The sequence below is a fragment of the Macaca nemestrina genome, chromosome 3, assembly GCF_043159975.1.
Source record: "Macaca nemestrina isolate mMacNem1 chromosome 3, mMacNem.hap1, whole genome shotgun sequence".
NCBI lineage: Eukaryota > Metazoa > Chordata > Mammalia > Primates > Cercopithecidae > Macaca > Macaca nemestrina.
The window spans coordinates 46,370,255-46,391,720 of record NC_092127.1 but is presented as its reverse complement, the minus strand read 5'-3'; the positions used below and the strand labels follow the sequence as shown (position 1 = coordinate 46,391,720).

The following is a 21,466-nucleotide window of genomic DNA, read 5'->3' as shown; positions in this document are numbered from 1 at the left end:
TTTGTTCTGTACCTTATGATGTAAACTTTGCTATTCGATTTTCACCTCAGCTGTTTCCTTTAATGTGAAAATTTAAGGCTATTTAGCCGACAACTGCTTAGGGTTGTGAAACAGATTATTAAGAATCTGAAAGTCTAAGATAGAAAAAAACAGGGGGAGGAGTGTCTTTATAAGTCTATAAAATGTACTTCCATGGCATGCCTAATACAATTTCATATGTATTTATGTGTTGCGTACAGAATGTTTTACTACTAAAAATACATAAAAGAGCTCTAATTAATTGGCTTAAAAAATAAAAGTGCTTAGATACTAAAAAAGAAAAGACTAGTCAAATGCTTTTTCAAGTTTATATAACTTAAGTAAATTTTCTAATAAACAAGTTAACTTTAAAATTATTAGTCAAGTGGCCAGCCGCAGTGGCTCATGCCTGTAATCCTAGCACTTTGGGAGGCCAAGGCGGGAGGATCACGAGGTCAGAAGATCAAGACCATCCTGGCTAACACAGTGAAACCCCGTTTCTACTAAAAATACAAAAAAATTAGCCAGGCGTGATGGTGGGTGCCCGTAATCCCAGCGACTCAGGAGGCTGAGGCAGGAGAATGGTGTGAACCCAGGAGGTGGAGCTTGCAGTGAGCTGAGATTGTACCACTGCACTCCAGCCTGGGCGACAGAGCAAGACTCTGTCTAAAAAAAATAAAAAAAAAAAAATTATTGGTAAAGTAATATTAGAAATGTCTTAAGAATTGACCAGCATACATTTTAGTTTGAATATGTTAATCAAGCAATTTCATACTTATCCCTGCCAAATACTATAAGGTGTCAAAATTTGCCATAGGGGTTACAAAACTATAAACCCATCCCAAATCAGAATGATCTTTGCTCATGTAAATAAGACATTGATATGGGTTTAATGAAAATAGCTGCATCTTGAATTTAGTAAGATTATCATAACTTCTAATCCTGCGGCTTTAGGCAGTCTAGTCTACAGACAATAAGGAGGTTTCTTTGGGGAAAGGACTGCTATCACCTTTGCTTCAAAGTTAAACTATAAAACTAAATTTCTCCCAAAGTTAGTTCAGTCTATGCCCAGGAATGAACAAGGACGGCTTGGAGGTTATAAGCAAGATGGGGTCAGTTAGGTCAACACTTTTATGCACTGTCTCAGCTATAATTTTGCAATGGTGGTTTCAGAACTTTAAATCATGACTATCACAGCTTTCATAAATAATCTAGGTAAACAATTAAAATAAAATAATTAGGTAAATGTAACGGGATAAACACTTGTAGGCAAACTGGTCATAATTTAGAATATAAAGTTAAATTAAATAATAGATATTTCATTATTTGGGTATTTTCCAATAAATACATATTGTAGGAAAACATTCTTCTAAAAAAAAGAAAGAAAAGAAAAATATTGAAGTGTGTCTTTTTTTCAAAAAAAAAAAAAAGGTGAAAAATGTTTGTCTAATTCAAAGCTTATTTAAAGGTTATGTATAAAATAAGGCAAAAGGAACCAGGAAATAAAACAATATGTAAAGGAAGTTATAAAATTAAAGAAGTTTTTTTGAGGCTATTTAAAAAGGAGGGATGTTCACAACAAACCAGAAAGTCATGAATGGTCCGTGTAAGTCACAATAAGAGGATTTATATATATTAAAATATAAAACCAAAAACTTTAATATAATCAGGTTGTCATATTATTGTGAAGTTTTGGTTGGTTAGGAAAAAAAAGCTGAGAAAATTTTAAATTAAGGTTATTACATCCATGTATTTTCCTATATGTGCTTTAGAAGTCCTTGTACATTGTGTTACAGGGCTTTACCTGGGACTAAAAAGGACACTAAATCCTGCTAAATTTTAAACACTGAGAGCAATTAAAGCCTCATCTTCAGGCCTCATAGAAGATGCCAATCAAAATAAACTGCTTTCCTGAAACACAGGGCAAGAAATTAAAGCTATTCATCTCCTCAAGGCCCAGGAACTATTGCAGAAGAAATGGGAGTGTAAGACTGTAAGGGCTGATTTTGAAAGATAAAATAAGTTCAGTTTTTCTATAAATTAATTATTAACATCAAAAGCATGCTGATGCAAAACCAATATATGGACCCCTGAGTCAGAAATGTCTTCACTTAAAAAAATATTAACAAGGTTTTCTTGAAGCATTAACCAACTCCTTAATAAAGGTTATAAAAGGCTTATGGAAGTTATATTTTATAATCAAGATTATTTTATAGATCATTTACAAAATTTTGAAAAACAAATGTAATTGATTTCATGCTGTTTTTATTAGAGCTTCTTGTTTAGAAAATTAAGTCTCCTCTCTCAAATAATGAGGATTATTGCTTTTTTTGGAATCCTTGAATTATCACTTTTGTTAAACAAATTACTTTACAATGACTTGTAATCCTATTTTGTAATATCAAGTGTCTTAAACTTTTTATATTTGACAGACTTTCTGAAATCAAATTATGAATTATGTCTTTCTCTAACCTAATTTATCCTTTAAGACATTAGATTCTCTAAAGTTCAAAACTGGTGTAATTTGGCCTATTTGGTATAAAAAAATTATACAGGAAGCATTGTCAAATATGAAATGGTGTTTGGGTTTCTTTGGGCTGTATTTGTATAAATACATTATTGGTATGTGTTCCAAAATTATGGGAAACTCCTGCAATTCTGATATAACTTAATGTACATTATCAGTAATAATCATAATTGCTATGTTAAAATTATTGTGTAGCACAGATGTAACAAATTTCCTTGTCAATTGTGCCTTTTAACTATGGCTGCCTTAAAACTTATTATCATCCATGGACAATTGTTGTCTTTTGCAGTCCTCTTTAAAAGATGGTTTTATAATCAGCTATAAATCTCCAACAGGTGTTCTTGAATGCAGATTTCCAATAACTTTGGAGGCTGTGACATGAGAATAGGGGAAAAACTTTCAGGACTCATGGACAGCTAAAATGACCATGAGTATCAAGCAGAACAGGAATTAACTGCATGGACTGAACCAATCTTTTTGACTTTTTGCTTAATATGTTTGCTGATCCTTTTTGTTTGTTTGTTTTTCAGAGTCTTAAAAGTTTTCTTTGAGCTATTGACAGCTTTTAACAATTTAGTATACTCCTATGAACAAAATTTGGAGCATATTTGCTTCTCTCTAGCTGATTTCACCAGAATTGGAAACTACTTGTGAGTATTAACTTACAGCAATACAGTTATTTGCATAAGTGCAATAATAATCTGCTTTCATTTATAACAGGACACAGTTGGAGAAACTGGTTATTCTACCAAGGCTTTGTCTAGAATGGTGAGCTTTCCTTTAAGGAATCAAACTTGACTTATGGAGCCAATAAAGCCCTTGGCAAAACTGGCCTCATATTTTGTGTACACAGTCCCTGTACAGCGTTTCTGACCTGTGGTAAAAAAAAAAAAGAATATCACTTTCTGACAGGCGCAGAAGCCCCAGGCTTATCTTGGAACCTCAAGAGGAGAGGAAATTTCACCCAACTCATGGGTATTTGATGGCACAATCTGTGACTGGGCTGGGCTTTAAAAAGTCTTATCTGAGATTCCTCTTATGGAACAAAGTTTCATCAAAGCCAATTTAAAAGCCTGTGTAAAAAATAATTATTCTTACTGCACTGTATACAAATATTTAGGCCAAGCATAATAAGCAAACCCATCCTACCATGATTTGTCTTTAGTAAAATGGGAAACTGGAGAGAGAAAAAAAAATTATGTTTCAAAATGGTAGTACACCTTGAGGACTAGGCTTTGATTTTTTATCTTGCCCAAATTCCTACCTAAGGGGTCTAGGGAGTCACGCCCTACAAACTGTAAATTCTCATCATATGGGTTTTCTTTGACCCTATATATCATGACTTACTTTTCCATATGACTCTGGCATAACATTATGAGACAAGGAAAAATTACTTAACCCCAAAATATATTTACTTGCCATACCTTGAAATTGCCCTTCAAAGTCTTTTGTGGGAAAAATCAACATCCTGTAGAGAATACCCCTCCCCTATGTTTTTCTTCCTTTCTTTCCAGATTCAGGAGACAATCAGCTAAGAGCCAGGCACTCTTTTAGTCCCATAAGAAATATTTTACACCCTGCTCTCTCTCTGAAGTCTGCTATCTGAGAGGTTTCTCTGCACAATAAAACTTGGTCTCTACAATTCTTTATCTTTTTTTTTTTTTTTTTTTTTTTTTTGAGATGGAGTCTCACTTTGTCACCCAAGCTGGAGTGCAGTGGTGCTATCTCAGCTCACTGCAAGCTCCGCCTCCCAGGTTCCCGCCATTCTCCTGCCTTAGCCTCCCGAGTAGCTGGGACTACAGGTGCCTGCCACTGCGCCTGCTAATTTTTTTTGTATTTTTAGTAGAGACGGGGTTTTGCCGTGGTCTTGATCTCCTGACCTCATGATCCGCCCGCCTCGGCCTCCCAAAGTGCTGAGATTACAGGCGTGAACCACCACGCCCAGCCCACAATTCTTTATCTTAACCTGAACATTCCTTTCCATTGATCCCAGGTCTTCAGAAAAACCACCAACTGTCAACCAGAAAATGTTTAAATCTACCCATAGCCTGGAAGCCCCCCTTTGAGGTGTCCTACTTTTCTGAACCAAAACAATGTATTTCTTTTTTTTTTTTTTTTTTTGAGATGGAGTCTCGCTCTGTAGCCCAGGCTGGAGTGCAGTGGCCGGATCTCAGCTCACTGCAAGCTCCGCCTCCTGGGTTCACGCCATTCTCCTGCCTCAGCCTCCCGAGTAGGTGGGACTACAGGCGCCCGCCACCTCACCCGGCTAGTTTTTTGTATTTTTTTAAGTAGAGACGGGGTTTCACCGTGTTAGCCAGGATGGTCTCGATCTCCTGACCTCGTGATCCGCCCGTCTCGGCCTCCCAAAGTGCTAGGATTACAGGCAAACAATGTATTTCTTAAATGTATTTGATGGATATCTCATGCCTCCCTAAAATACATAAAATCACGCTGTACCCCATCCACCTTGGGTGCATGTTTTTAGGATCTCCTGTGGGCTGTGTCACGGGCTATGGTCACTCATATTTGGCTCAGAATAAATCTCTTCAAATATTTTACAGAGTTTGAGTCTTTCAGTGAACAACCTGTTGTTAGATTCCAGTCGTGACCAATTTTTTTTTTCCAATTGTTAATATTTTCTTCAGTTTGGACTGAATTCTTATTTTTCTTGGCTACAAGTCTTCAAAATAATGTTTTCAATGTTTTTCCTTCTCTTTTTTATTTTTCCTACTTTGGAGTCACTGAAAACTAAGTGGTGATTTCTTAAAACCCTGAGAACTGAAGTCAGACAACCTAAACTTCACCTATTTATGTACATAAGCCACTTTCATACCTGCCTACTAATGTATGGACTTCAGAGTAATGAGGCCTATATCAATTTTTCCAGGGTTGTTATTTTGTTGTTGTTTTTTCTCCCTTCCTCTCCTCTATTTTCTCTTCACAGGACTGAGACTTCATGACCTGCTAAAAATGGGCTTTTTGGACCTACCCATCTAGGAATAAACTGTCCTAGCCATGAGACAGCAGATGAAACCTGAGGCCAGAGACTCATTTTCTTGTAAAATGCTGTCTGCAAAATATTTGAAAAAAGAAAAGGGGGGAAATGTGAAAGGAAAATATCTTCGGCCCCCAAAATCACTAAGGAAAACTCAAGCTGGAAACTGCTTAGGGCAAACCTGCCTCCCATTCTATTCAAAGTCACTCCTCTGCTCATTGAGATAGAGGCACATCTTATTTGCTTCCTTTGGAAAGGCTAACCAGAAACTCAAAAGAATGTAACCATTTCTGTATCATCTATCTGTGACCTGGAAGCTCCCTCCCCACTCCCAGTCTTCCTGCCTTTGCTTCAAGTTGTCCAGCCTTTCCAGACTGAACCAATGTACTTCTTACATATATTGGTTGATGTCTCATGTCTCCCTAAATGTATAAAACCAAGATGTGCCCTGACCACCTTGGGCACATGTCATCAGGACCTCCTAAGACTGTGACACAGGTACATCTTCAACTTTGGCAAAATAAACTTTCTAAATTAACTGAGACCTGTCTCAGATTTGCTGAGTTCACAACTTTCACTTTGGAATTTTAAAAATCGTTTCTTCATTTTAAGGTAGTATATGGTAAAGAAGTAATTTTAGATCATTGCGTTATTAAAAACTGTTACATTGACTTTATAATTACGGCATGTTCATAATATATAAAACTAAATTTTTATTCTCTCACCTTTAACAAGTGACATATTTTAGCTCCGATCATTCACACTGAGCATTATTTTCTACATGACAGGATAATACAGAGAGCTTCGGTTTCCCTTGTGCTGATGTGGATTATCCTTATCACTCCTAAGTAAAAATTCCATTTGAATAAAATCATCACTAAATGTTTTTTTCTTTTCATATAGGTATTTGAAATACTAGAGATATTTTGACATGCAATATGAGAAAGCTAAAGAATGGAACTTTTGTATCTGTTGAAAATCAAGTTGAAATACAATTCAATAATTATCATCTCCAGATTCAGGAGATAATCAGCTAAGAGCCAGGCACTCTTTTAGTCCCATAAGAAACACCTCCAGGATATCCTTTCAAATCCCAACATACACACTAGATTACATCCCCCTGCTACATATTCTCATAATCATCTAAACCTTTTATTTTGGGAATGACAGAGGAGCCAAAAGCAGAAGTCACATGGGAGCTGAGAGCCTGCATATGTCCAATCACACCAGTCCCTCTCCTCACAACCCTCCATGGGTGCCATTTCACTTGGAGCAAAAATCAAAGTCTTTACACTTGCTTGCTTAGAAGGCCCTGACCTCCACTCCTCCCTCTTTCCCCTTTGCGTGTTCCACTCGAGCTTCCTTGCAGTTCTCAAACGTGCCAAACCTTTTTTCTTATCAAGGCCTTTGCTCTTGACCTTCCCTCTTCCTGGAGCACATTGCCCGACATGTGTATGACTCATTCTTTTATTTCTTTCAGATCTCTGCAGAAATGTTAACTTCTCTGTGATATTGACTTAAGGAGCATTCTACGTAAAATATCACCAGCAGTATCGCTCCCTATCTCCTTTCTCTTTCTTGATTTTTCTCTATAGTACTTATGAATGTTTAACTTAGTATCTATATATTGGTTTATCTGTTCTCTGACATTGCACAAGGATTAAAACTGTTTAGTTCACTGCTCTATGCCCCCACTTAGAGCAATGCCTAGCAGGCAATTAGTGCTTAGTAACTGTTTGCTAAATTTGAATGCATAGCATGTATTTAGTTTGTACTTATATTATTGTGTGATAATTTAATTGAAGTCTGTTTAGTCAAAACTGTAACTCTAACTCAGAGTCTTTATCTGTTTTTATCCCTTTATTTATATAGAAAGAATGCATATATATATACTTTCCATAGGTTTTGGGGGCTAGGCGGTATTTGGTTACATGATCAGTGGTCATTTGTGAGGTTTTGGTGCACCCATCACCCAAGCAGTATACACTGAATGCAATTTGTAGCCCTTTATCCCTCACCCCCTTCCCACCCTTTCCCCTCAAGTCCCCAAAGTCCATTGTGTCATTCTTATGCCTTTGCATCCTCATAGCTTAGCTCCCACTTATGAGTGAGAACATAAGATGTTTGGTTTTTCATTCTTGAGTTACTTCACTTAGAATAATAGTCTCCAATTCCATCCAGATTGCTGTGAATGCCATTAATTCATTCCTTTTTATGATTGACTTGTATTCCTATATATATTTATATTCAATTATATATATACAGATATATATATCTCTTTACTCATTGATTGGTGGGCATTTGGACTGGTTCCATAATTTTGCAATTGCAAATTGTGCTGCTACAAACATGCATGTGCAGGAATCTTTTTGTATAATGACTTCAAGAGTGTGCTTATACTATATCAGCAATGTTCCACACACTAGATAAAATTTTGTTTTCATAGAGCCTACATTCCAAGGGTCACTAATTAATTACTTATATGTAACTAGAGACTACTACTTAGTACAGTGTGGCTGATTGTATTTCCCAAATAAGGCATAACATTTCCCATATGTTAGGAGTTGAATTGTGACCCAGCAAAAGACATAATGAATTCCTAATTTCCAGTACCTCAGAACGTTACCAAACTTGGAAATAGGGTCATTACAGATGTGATTAGTTCAGAAGAGGCCACACTGGATTAGGATGGGCCTTTAATGCAATGTGACTGGTGTCCTCAGAAGAAAAGGAGAAAGAGACAGACAGCAAGAGGATGTCATGTGACAATGGAGGCAGAGATTGAAGTTATGCAGCTACAAGCCAAGGATTGCTGTCAACAGCAGAAGCTAAGAGAAAGGTGTCAAACAGTTTCTTGAGCTATTCAAAGGGCATGGCCCTGCAACACCTTGATTTCAGACTTCCAGCCGCTAGAACTGTGAGAATAAAACTTTCCATTGTTTTAAGTTACCCATTGTGTGGTACTTTGTTACAACAGTCCTAGGAAACTAATATAGCATCCCACATGTTCTACTTCAAATGTGACCTTGGCACTCAGTCCATCAAGCAGGAGGATCTTCTCCCCTTGAACCTGAGTGAATGTTTATTATTGTCTCAACCACTACAAAGGAAATGATGTCATATGACTTCTGAAGCTAGGTCATAAACATGTCATCCACTTTTGCATTGTTCTATTGGGATCCTGGCTCTTGAAATCTATTCACATGTTGTGTGGAAGCCCAAGCAGTCAATTGAGCAGTCTGTGTGGAGAGGTACCAAAGTACCTGGCCCAGAGCCTTGACCGAACTCCCAGTCAACACCAACTTACCAGCCATGTGGGTGAATTATCTTTAAAGTGGATTCTCCAGCTCCCAGTGAAGCCACCCCAGCTAAAATTATGTGGCGCAAAGATGAACTATCCCCATTGAGCCCTTCCAAAATATAGATTCATGAGCATAATAAATAATTGTTTTTATTTTTAGCCAAATTTTGGGATAGTTTATTACACAGCAATAGAAAATCAATGCATACATGCTAATTATTTACTGAATGCATAAATAAACAAATCCATGCTTCATACTGCCAACATGGCTTAGTGACATTGAGTACATCCCTCAAAACTGATCTAATTTAAACCTAGAAGGTTATTTATTCTGTAAGTTCTAAATAGACATTATAAATGCACACACTGATATAAGCAACAGACCAAGAATCTGGCGAGATTTGAGAGAATGGATGCAGTGGTGATGTAGAGACTACTCTGAAGGGAATGAAACACATTTCCTCTACAGTGGAGCGATGGAGGTAAGGACTTGTGCAACTATAGGACTCTCTTATAATGATATTTGACAAAGCTGGACATGTGACCATTCTAAATAGTATGAACTCCTATCCAAAGGTATAACAAGGTTTTGCAGAGACCTGAAGCTTGTACAATTTGAGGTGCTCACTTCTAGAAAAAGAATCCAAAATTGCATATTAAAAACAAGTCTTATTAATGGGTATTATTTTGAATGAGAAAAATCACAAGTCATAAATCTTAAAAGGTTGACAAAGACCAGAATAATAATATGTTTATTAACTGCCTAGCACTCATTTATATTTTTTCTGTATTTTTTGGTTGCATTCTCTTTGATCATCTTTTCATATGGCAAAAATTTTATAATATTTTCTATAGATAGAATAAAAAATAATTATTATTTCCTCTAGCATGATTAAAAGGAATTTGGTTTTATAACTATCGTTTAGGAAAGTGTCTTTTATCTCTACAACTCATTATAAGAAATGCCTTGTAAGTTTTTACAATTTTTGTCAAATTTTTTAAATCTCTATCATCAAGTTTCTTTCATTTTAAAGGAAAGATTTGGGAAATTTTCCCACAGACTAGCCTCTGACTCCAGACATTTTAATCCTTGCTTCTCATCCACTAATCACTTACTTCTATTCCTGGTCCCAAGAGACACATTTATATTCCAAAAAGACCTCTGGTCCTGTACCTTCATATCATAACAATGGGTTAACTGACACAGCAGGTGACAGAGCTATTCCTAGAACCCGTTGCTACACTAGGATAGCTAATAGCTAATAATAACCATACAGAAATGACTACAAACCACATAAATATTATGCACTAAAGGTAAACTAATTATATATTTCCTATTCTACTCTCAATTAGCTTCACCTCATATCTGTCTCTGCTTCTATCCATTCCACCTCCTTCCTCTTTCTTGCCCTACCAAACATCAATACACACACACACACACACACACACACACACACACACACGTACATCTTTATTATCAGAGCTTAAGTCTCTGATCTTTATTAAAGTTGTTAAATGCATGAAGTGATAGAGTCAATTTTATGGTCAGACTTCTTTAAGATAAAAGCCAAGAGAATTACTGTCTCCCAATATAGGAAGGCTTAATCAGAACCTAATTTAGGGAAGAAATATAATTGAGAAATGAAGATTAATTTTGGCCAATTTCAGTGTTACTTGGTTTCCTGGTAGTTTCCACAGAGATAGAATAAATCAATGCCTAATATACTAGGTTTTAGAAATTTGTCATTATGAAATATCTAGAGATTTGCACAAAGATTGATTTAAAGGATGATTGGGGAAATGAAGGACTAAAAGTGGAGGATGAACAGGGAGTATTAAAATATTGTCAATTATTACATTTAATTGAATATAATAATTTAGAAATTTAGAAATCTAATAGTGTGGATACTGGATGTGTGATGGGGGTGTGTGTGTGTGTGTATGTGTGTGTGTGTGAGAGAGAGATTGTTTTGTTTGGGTTTTGGTATTACCTTTTCACTTGGGATAGTCTAAGAAAAACAAGTTGAAATATTCATAGGATAACCTTATAAAGTAAGACATAATTCCAAGCTGATAGAAGTCTGAGTAATTTTTTCTTTTTTTTTTTTTTTTTTTTTTTTTTTTGAGACAGAGTCTTGCTCTGTCGCTCAGGCTGGAGTGCAGTGGCTCAATCTCGGCTCACTGCAGCCTCCCTGGTTTAAGCAATTCCCCTGCCTCAGTCTCCTGAATAGCTGGGATTTCAGGTGCACGCCACCACACCCGGCTAATTTTTTTGTATTTTTAGATGAGATGGGGTTTCATCCTATTGGCCAGATTGGTCTCAAACTCCTGACCTCAGGTAATGTGCCTGCCTCGGCGTTGCAAAGTGCTGGGATTACAGGCGTGAGCCACCGGCCCTGAGTAACATATTTTAAGAACATTCTTATTTGGCTGGCAAATAATTGCCAGATTCCCAAATGTCTGCCCCTCACATTCAACTCTGGTCCTTGTAAATGCATGCGTAATATGTGTGTGGTTTGAGAACGCAAATATATAAATGCTTTCTAAGCATCTACTTCCAGTTCTGAGTAAATAAGATATAGAATAAAGAGCATAACAGATTGTTACCCTGTTGTTGTATTATTCTGTTTTTCCTCCTGGCTGAGCTGCTGATGAGCTATGTTGTCTTGGACAAGAAACTTGGCCTCTTGGTGATTTCAAAAGTTTCTTCCAGACTTTTATGGTGCCATGACCTTGTTTTAGCCTCCACTTAAAATTTCTGGAAATCAATTCTACTTTCTAATTCAAGTTCTCTGAGTGATTTTGTTGGCTGTGTACCTCTCAGTCACCAGATGTTTTCTTAACCATACTTGGCTCTGTTAGTATGATATAAAATAACCTCTGCTTTTTTGTGTTAAATAATTCTGAAGCATTCCATTGTTCCCCTCGACAACAGTTTTTTTCTTAATGTTATTCCATGAAAATCTTAACTCACATGCTTATATTTACATATTTGTTTGTTTAAATTAAACCATGTTGTTCTCAAGTTTTCCGTGTTCAGCATTTCATTTAAATTTTCTTTAAATTGTTTTTGAGTTATTTTCAAGATTTTCTTAGAAAAATATGATGGTTTATGGTTCTAGGGAAATACATCAGAATATAAAGAATACAGACTCTGGAATCTCTCAGACATCAGTTCACTCCAGCTTCACTAATCTCTAGCTGTAGGTCTTCAGCAAGTGATTGTCATTTAACCTGTAGCCTGAGGCTCAATTTTCTCACCAATGAATGAGAGAAATTCTAGTATGTATCCCTGGGTTGTTATGAAACTTAAATACGGTTATGTGAGTAAAGGGAGTTTAACACAGCATCAAGCCCAAAATAAATATTTTGTAAGTGTTAGCTATTATTATTTAAATTGAAGTTATTATTATTTATTTTCCTCATTCTACCTCAGTTAATACCATGAAACAAAAATGATAGGTTTGAACAGATAATCTCTACTTTTTCTACAAAAAAGCAAGTAGTTCTTAAAGACTCACATGTCAGATTAAATTCTAATTTTCTCGTAAGAAATAAGACTCAGTTTCATCAAAAAAAGAGTTTTCAATTCAGTAAAAGCTGAGATGTACTTTGAGGATTGTAGCTTAACTAAAAGAGGCATAAAGCTTTCAGAAGATAATAGAGAGTGAATACAAGCTAAAAGAAAACCTGGGAAATAATAAAGATTTCTCAGGGATCTGAACAAACAGGAGCTTGTAGAGTAAAAGACAGGAAGAAGTGTTCAGAGTGTAATGATGCAAAACAAGTTTCCTGAGAAGACTTTCACTACCTCACCCATTCATTCACACATAAGTACACTCATCTATTTATTCACCTTACATTTATTAACAGAGCCTACTATGCGCCATATTCCCAGCACTGGGAATACACAAATGAACAAGATAATAATAATATTTCTATAATAGCTAACTGAATGGGTTGCAATCATGGCATATTTTAAACGTTTTCCAGAGCTCACAATATTTACTCCAGCTAGCTATCTGATTTCCTGGGGTATATAAGAATTTATTGTAGAAAGAATGGAAAGAGAAAGACTGAGTTAATATTTCAGTAACTGACCTTCAAAAATATGATTTTGGCAGGGCATGGCGGCATGCATCTATAGTACCAGCTACTCAGGAGGCTGAGGCGGGATGACCACTTGAGCCCAGGAGTTTGAGTCCAGCTGGGAAACATAGTAAGACCCTAAAAAATAAAAAAATAAAAATTGTTAAATTAAAATTAAAAAATATAATTATGCACTTGAACCTTTGATTTAAAAGAGACTATTGGATTATAGCCCTCTGAGAGCCTAACAAAAGAAGCCTGCTAAGCCCTGCCCAGATTCTTGGCCCAAGAAATTGTGAGATAAATGGGTGTTCTTTTAAACTGCTAAGTTTAAGGTAATTTGTTATACAACAATAGATAACGAATACAGAGAAGTATTCCTGTTTTTCACTGAATGTGTACTAATACCTAAATATCACTGATGTTATTTTTTTCAGTAGGTATTGTAAGATTTATGCATGCGTGACTAGTCACACTTAATACCTGCTAGCCAAACATATATTATGAACTTATGATTGCCTATCTATATATAGCTTGCATACTCAATATCTGTAAGAAAGCATTTTGTATTACACCGAAGACTTGCCTGAAAGGGTGATTGAGTTTTGCTACTTACTACGATGGAAGGAAACATGCAAAAAGTGAATGCTACCTATATAAAATTTAAAATCCCAAGATAAATTCTTGGGATTTTACTTTTTACAGGAAGTTTACTTTAAAGCCTAGTTCATGTTTAGCTTTACTGAACACAGTATTTCAAGTTTGAATAAATTAGGTGATCAGATTATAACCAAAATAAAATTATGGGGTGTAGGTAAAATAAAACAAAATATTTTGTTGCCATAGCAAGCCACGTGTATTTTTATAGAAAGATATTAGAGTAAAAACACTAGCTGGCAAATGCACAGTAATTTCATGTTTGTTCAACAGCTTGCAGTAACATTAATTCTTGGTAATCCCTAGTAATTAAGATAACTGTTTTTCCAGTCCTATCCACTCACAATATGAAAAACAAACTATTTCAACATCACTTTATATTTTTACTTAAGAACTGGCTAGAACAATCTTTAGATTAGAAAGTATTTACTGAGAACCATTTGTTTTGTTCAACTAATGCTTAATGAGTGTAAAGCCAGGTACTAGAGGTGGGGAATAAAATGATAAAAGATGCAGTCCCTGCCCCAAAGAAGCTTTGACTCTAATTTGGCTCCTTTAATATCCTTTTATGTCCTCAGCTCTATACTAAGCCCTGCTGGTAATCTGTACTAGTGATATGCCAGGTTCTTTACCTAAAGAAATTTGACTGTTGATGGGGAAATGGAAATAAATATTCTTAATACTACTGATAACTCTGCTGAAACAGACTGTTCATGACATAAGATTTCAGAGAGAGAGACACAGAGGTCAGTGATGGATGGAATAATCCAAAAAGTCTTATACAAGGACTCAAGCTGAGCCTGAAAGGATAGCTAGAAAATCTGACGAGGGACTATAGGAAATTCTGGGCAAGGAAAATGTTCCTGAGAAAATGAGTGGAGGTAGAAATGGAATTTGAATAGACTTTGTATATTAGAGAAACACAAAGAAAATGGGTCAATGCAGAGAAGCAGGGTTTTTTTCTGATTAGAGTGGAGAATGTGGAAAATAAGAATGATGAAGGTACAGATTACAGCTATAGATAATGTGTTTTTATTCTGAGTTTTCTCATTTAAAAGTTATGCTTGGAATGAGTATCATTTTCAGCAGAATTACTTGGTAATTTTAGTAATATGTAGAAGCAATAAAATTCTTCTCCATGTAACAAAATACGTAAAATTATATTCTCTTCATAGCTGGTTCAACAAGTCTTACATAGATATTGTGAAAAGTAGATTGGAGAGAGAGATGAGACCCACAAAGGATGTGTTCATTTAAGAATAAATGGTTGAATCAGTTTGTTGTTGTTGTTGTTGTTCAGTTGGTTGGTCAGTTGGTTGGTCGTTCGGTCGGTCGGTGGGTTGGTTGGTTGGTAGGGTTGGTTTGGTTTGGTTTTGCTGTTTGCTTTTGTTTTTGTAAGCACTAAGATGTTAGAGTATGCTAGATTGAGATATCATTGGATGACGACAGAGTCATCTCAGTGAAAAGTATCTGAGGTAATTACACTCAAAGTATCATAAAACAATTTAATACATTAAAATAAAATACATTTAACACATTAAAATAATTTAATACATTAAAATCATGTATGATAGTTCAAGAAATGCACAATCCCATCAAGATATAAAAGAAGTTACCTGCATCCTTGGTAGGTGTGCTGACTTCTCCCTTTTCAAATAAAAAAAAAAGAATTGAATAAGGGTATAACTTTGGCGCAGGAATAATAGTTTGTGAAATCTAAAATGTGTGGACTCAGACGGCCCTGTTTTCATACAGGATAATGTAGCTGTTGCTAAGGGAGACACACGTACATCTGCAAAAGCAGATTTCATGTTCCACCCTCAAATGTCTGGCCTAAAATAGTCACAATAGCATGAACATGAATTGATGATGTAACCTAAACCTGTTTGAGATGACAAAATTGTTCTCTTAGTGGGAAGTGACTTTTATACCCCCAAATGGTTTTAGAAGAAAGAAATAATGAAGTAAATGAAATCATAGCATTAATACTTTGGATATAGTGAATAAAGTTCTGAAATTAATGTTTAAATGAAATTAGTGCATTGGAGAACGTAACATTGGCTTTGTGATTCTAATAAAAAGTGTACAATTGATTTTAGATTTGTGATTGTTAAGTTGAAAGGCATGAGACTTTACTTGGGTCAAAGGATTTTACTCCTCATTCAGTGATTGTATCTCTGGAGAGTATAAAGAAATCAGATTTTAAAGTCTCTTAAAGGATCTCTGCTTTGATTAGCTTATAGAGATAAATAAGCACTTAGATAAATCAAATATTTCTAATATCCAGAGAAAATAAGGAAATTGAACTTTGCATATTTTAAATGTGCTAGACTTCTCCTACCAGAATAATTTTCTGTGCTTTACTTTGGCTTTATTGTGTCTCTGATTATTTAAGAGGAAAGGAAACAACAACAACAACAACAAAAAAAGCTACAGGTCTTCTTTGACAAAAAAGAAGAGTCTCAGAGGCTCATGGAAAGACTCTAACAGGTACTTTAAACTATTGACACTTCAAAGAATTAACTCTTTTAAGTACAAGTTTCTGGGTTGATGTTGCTTAGACAGCTACAAGTCGACTCAGTCAGGATTTCCAGGACTTGTTTTCATGATTACCAATTATTAAAAATGAAGTCAAAGAGAGACGTGCACACTTAGGTTTACTGCAGCACTATTTACAATAGCAAAGACTTGGAACAAACCCAAATGCCCATCAATGATAGACTAGATAAAGAAAATGTGGAACAAATACACCAGGGAATACTATGCAGCCATAAAAAAGAATGAGTTCATGTCCTTTCAGGGACATGGATGAACCTGGAAATCATCATTCTCAGCAAACTAACACAGGAACAGAAAACCAAACACCACATGTTCTCACTCATAAGTGGAAGCTGAACAGTGAGAGCACATGGACACAGGGAGGGGAACATCACACACCAGGGCCTGTTGGGGGGTGGGGGACAAGTGGAGGGAGGGCATTAGGACAAATACCTAATGAACACAGGGCTTAAAGCCTAGATGACGGGTTGATAGGTGCAGCAAACCACAATGGCACATGGGTACCTATGTAACAAACCTGTACGTTATGCACATGTATCCCGGAACTTAAAGAAAAAAAAAAATAAAACTTATCCACACAGATTTGGTTACACATTTGGTGTAACCAAAAACTACCTGTTCCCCAAAAACTATTGAAATAAAATTCTAAAAAGAGGACTTATATAAAATAAATGAAGTCTACCAGTGAGTATTTTTGCAAATATGAGCTTCCTTGTGATTTTTCTGAAGAACTAAAACATAAGGCAAAAGATGTTATATCTTATTATCTAACACTATGAATTAGCACATTTGCAATTATAACCCATATCATATAGGATTACTTTTCATTTCACTTCTCAGGAAAATGCTCCATAAGTGTCCCCTTCTCCCACACAAATATATATTCTTTACCATAAAAATGTACTCCTCACATTTAACAGACTCATCATACATGGTGTTTACCGGGTTTAATGGGTCAAATAGTGCCCCTAAAATTCATGTCCACCCAGAACCTCAGAATGTGTGTGACCTTATTTGGAAATAGGATATTTGCTGATGTAATTAAAAGGATAGAGATGAGATCATACTGGATTAGGGTGGGCTCTAAATCCAATAAAAGTGTCCTTATAAAAGACAGAAAAGGACATCCAGAAGTGCAGGAAAGAAAGCCGTATTAAGACAGAGACAGAGATTGAAGTGATGCAGCCACAAACCAAGGAATGCCAGGAGCCATCAGAAACTAGAAGAGGTAAGGAAGGATTCTCCCCTACAGATTCTGGGGGGAGAATGACCCTGCTAACAGCTACCCTTCAGAACAGTGAGAGAACACATTTCTGTTGTTTTAAGCCGCCAGGTTTGTGGTAATCTGTTAGAGTAGTCCTAGGAATCTAATGCACCTGTTATTAATCATTACTAGTTCTTAGATGATGAGGCCCTGTTACATATACTTCAGTCAAATAATCATTTTGCCTTCTGAAGCTCTACTTGAGTGCATTTACTTATATTTAGAAATAAAATCATCTCAGAGATCAAATGACAAAATGCCCAAGACCTAATAGGATGTTTAATTTTATTACCCAACAAATCTGAAGAGAAACAAAAATCATTATGTGGATTATATCCAATATCTTTAATACATCAAAACTTTAACTGGAAAGGGTGCTTTAATATGTGTTTTAGCAGTAATTTTCTTTTTGAAAAATTAAATTATGTATTTCTAGAATTCAGTTGGATTATTAAATTTGTTATATATTTGCTTCCAAATTGTTGTTTATATTTTGAACTTGTTTGAACTGAATCCTTTGACTTTTGCCACTTCAATTATTTTTAGCTTGTTAGCCTTTAATTACTTTCAACTTTTCTTGCAAATTAGAAAAACCAGTGGAGCTTTCGAAAAATATCTATGCCTAGTCCCTGTGCCTAGAGATTCTGCTTTAACTATTTTAAATGGGGCCTAGGCAGCAATATATTTTTCAAATTCACTTTTTTTCAGACTCCTTCTGATTCCCATGTACACATAAAATTGAATGCTATTTGCTAAAACTACTAGCCTGCCAGATTAGCAGTGATTTTGTAGTAGATTGCATGAATTTGTATGCCAAGAGCTAATCTGACAGGCTAGCAGTTTGCTTTTATTGACACTACATACTATTTAGAGATTTTATAAGACTTTTCATTAATGATAGGCAATGATTTCACACAGTGAGATTTTTTTTAAATGCAGGTAAAATAAATTATTGCAAATGCCACACAATTATAGTTTTAAAATTACAGAGCAGAAAGGAACTTAATGGACCATGGACCCCAACTCTTCCAATTCATAAATAAGATCTTCTAGAAATGTATGAGATCTGTTCAAATTTAAACAGCTAGAAATTCACAGCATTAGACATTAAACCTGGTTTTCTAATTACCTATCCACTATATAGAGTTGTAATGATTTTTAAAAGCCCTATATTTGTCCTCATAAGAGCTAAGAAACAGAGAGGATGTAGTGTTTCACAGGTGGGTGAACATCTTTTTTTTCTAAACCTTAAACTTCACTGGGTCTTTATGTCTCATAGATAACTATTTCCTAGGTCAAAGACAGAAGCATTATAAAAGCTCACTTAAAAAAAAAAAGAATGACTGGTTATTCAAGATTTGTATAAGAGTAAGTGGATTTTGACCCCATTAAATTTAAATTACACTTTTCAATATGACAAATTAGCATGGGCTGCTGGCTCTCTCACCTCAAATCAACCCTGGAGAAACTGTAAAAGCAACGGGGAAACATGGGTTTTAGGTATTAACAGCAATTACAAAAGCCACAGGAGACATCCGTGGAGAAACTGAACAGCATGTCTTGAACAGGTGTAAGGGTTATGGAAACCTCTGATTTGTAGTCAAGTTGAACAGAAGTGTGGGAAGCTAGGGATCCACTACTTGCAATTGGCATCTGAAGTAGAAGGCAGTCTGGTAAGACTGATCCTTTAACCTATGGGGTCTGCACTAACTCCAGGAAGTTAGTGTCAGAATTAATTAAAGTTAAATTGTAATTAGTGTGTGAACACTCAGTTGGTGTCCACAGAGAACTAGAAAATTGCAGTGTGTGAAAACCCCACACATTTGGTGTCACAAGTACTGTTAGTACAGAAACATGTATTTTGCCTTTAGTGATAAATATAATTTAGGCAAAACATATGTATATATGAATACATTGATGTATATGTATATACAAATATATTGATGTATATGTATATACATATATAATACATGTGTGTATTATACATATGCCTACATATACCCAGTATGAATATACACCTACATAATAAGGAAAGAAGGATATAATATGCTGAAAAAAGAGCGATAAAAAAGAAGATACATTTATCATAAATGTCAATATACCTAACATTCTCAGATATAGGTGGTAGCCAAGCGGTTAGGAACAAAGAACCACTTGAATTTGGGATATATTTTGAAGGTAGAGCTGATGGGACTTGCTGATGGACTAGATTTGGGAGATGAGGAAAAGAAAAGAATCAAGAATTCGTTGAGATGGGGAAGAGGATGGGAAGAGCCAGTTGGCAAGGGGTGGTAGATGCTGGAAATTAAGTATTCAATTCTGGACTTGTTAAATTTGAGATGCTCATTTGACATCCAATCTGAGGCAACAAGCAGGCAGTTGGATACACAAGTCTGTAATTCATGGAGAGGGCAGGAATGTAAGTAAAAATTTGGAAGTCATTAACATATAGATAACATTGAAAGTGATGGGACTGGATTAGATTGCCTAAGCAGAGCATAAACAGAGAAGAAAACCAGGCTGGGGACTGAACCCCTAACACCCCAAAATATATAGATCGAGCAGAGAGAATGCATGTAAGTGAAGGAACCTGAAGAAAAACCAGGGAGCTCTGAAGAAAACCAGGGGAATGCAGTGCCCGAAAGCCAAGTACGGTAAGTTTCAAGAAGTAGGCAATCAGCTGAGTCAGATATTGCTGAGAATGTGAATAACATAAGAAGAGAAAATTAACATTAGATTTGGCAAAAGGGAGGTGGTGGTTGACATCAGTAAAAGCAGTTTCAGTGAAGTAGTGGAGAAATAAATGTCTTGTAAGCTGCGTCAGTGTGAGACTTATCACCTCCAGGTAAATAAATCAAATTCAGTTTTTGGACCAGCAAAACTGAATGTGATTAGAACTACTGAGAGATGATTCCAGCTGGTGACATGCCACTGAGAGAATCAGTTGCCAACCCTTATGTATTCTATGTCATCTTTTGAAAACTCAGAGTAAAAATAGAAGTTTTAATATTATATTTTAAGTACACTGTGAGACTTTATGCTTACAGTAGACTTTATGGTTATCGTAATCTAATGGTAAAGTCCTTCGCCAACTGAAGAATCTGCTTAAAACCAGTAATTCCTATTTTTTAAATAAGTGAAAAATCTTAAATATATCTTTTATATGTTATTTTCATGAATTATGCACTTGGGAAGCAAAAAGGTGGCTCAAAACACAGGGCATTTGAAGGGCAGCTCCAGGCCTATAATAGAGGATAGAAAAAAGGGAAGATGTGAGAGCAGAGAAAGTCAGCCTCTCCTTTCATACTCTCCATGGAATGATTTATTCAAGATTAAAACCTATGCACAGGCATGTGATCACAAAGAAACACACATTCTATTTCCTGGGGTGCTGAATCAAATGGGTCAGGAAACAGGAATGCTCACTATAATCCATTAAAAGCCCTTCCTCTCTCTATGTCTCTTGACCCCTAATAAGGAAAAAATAAAAGAAAAAAGGGAATAAGAAAAAGTATCTAACTCACATATTCAAAATTTTTGGTCTTTTTCCATGAGCTTCTGTAGCCCCAAACACATTCCCCATTCCTCAAACATATACATATTCTTTGCTTTTCTCATTCTTCTTTTCTGACCTGGACACAACTCTGAGAAAAGACTGAAAAAAGGCTCCCAATATGACCAGTGTGGGTGAAAAGACAAAGTTCAGTCATAATGAAAACAAACCTATAAACTGTGTCACCTTCGACAGTCCCTTAAGCCCCCTGAGCCTGTTCGCTCAACTATTTAAAACAGAAAAAAAAAAAATTGATATGATTAACTCAATGGTCTCTTCTAACTTTTAATTTCTATGACTTTAATAAGTAGGTCTGACATTTCAGCAGTTTACAAAACAATTGGAATAATTTCTAACTTTATCATAATTCATGTATGCCACACTATCACATCATTTATTCATGTAATTAACAAAAATATTAAATGTCTACTATGTGTGAGGCACTGTGTTAGATCCAGAGAATGGAAAGATAGGCCCCTGCTCTTTAGAAGACCATAGTTGAA

The 21,466-nt window shown here is 35.7% G+C and overlaps 1 protein-coding gene across 9 annotated transcripts in view; it reads right to left on the bottom strand.

Annotated features, from left to right (window-relative positions):
- Positions 1-21,466, bottom strand: part of LOC105493297 (uncharacterized) — a 253,196-nt gene that overhangs the window by 170,202 nt on the left and 61,528 nt on the right. For 6 of the 9 annotated variants that reach the window (XM_071092987.1, XM_071092988.1, XM_071092986.1 and 3 more), the window contains exons 1-2: positions 15,204-15,784; positions 12,943-13,068 (exon numbers count right to left, since the gene is read on the bottom strand). In XM_071092987.1, the coding sequence (XP_070949088.1) occupies positions 12,943-13,068; positions 15,204-15,398 (321 nt within the window). In that variant the 5' untranslated portion in view covers positions 15,399-15,784. Of the gene's footprint in view, positions 1-1,431; positions 6,385-12,942; positions 13,069-15,203; positions 15,785-21,466 lie in introns of those variants that run through there. The other 3 variants (XR_011620937.1, XM_071092983.1, XR_011620938.1) reach the window with 2 other exon arrangements.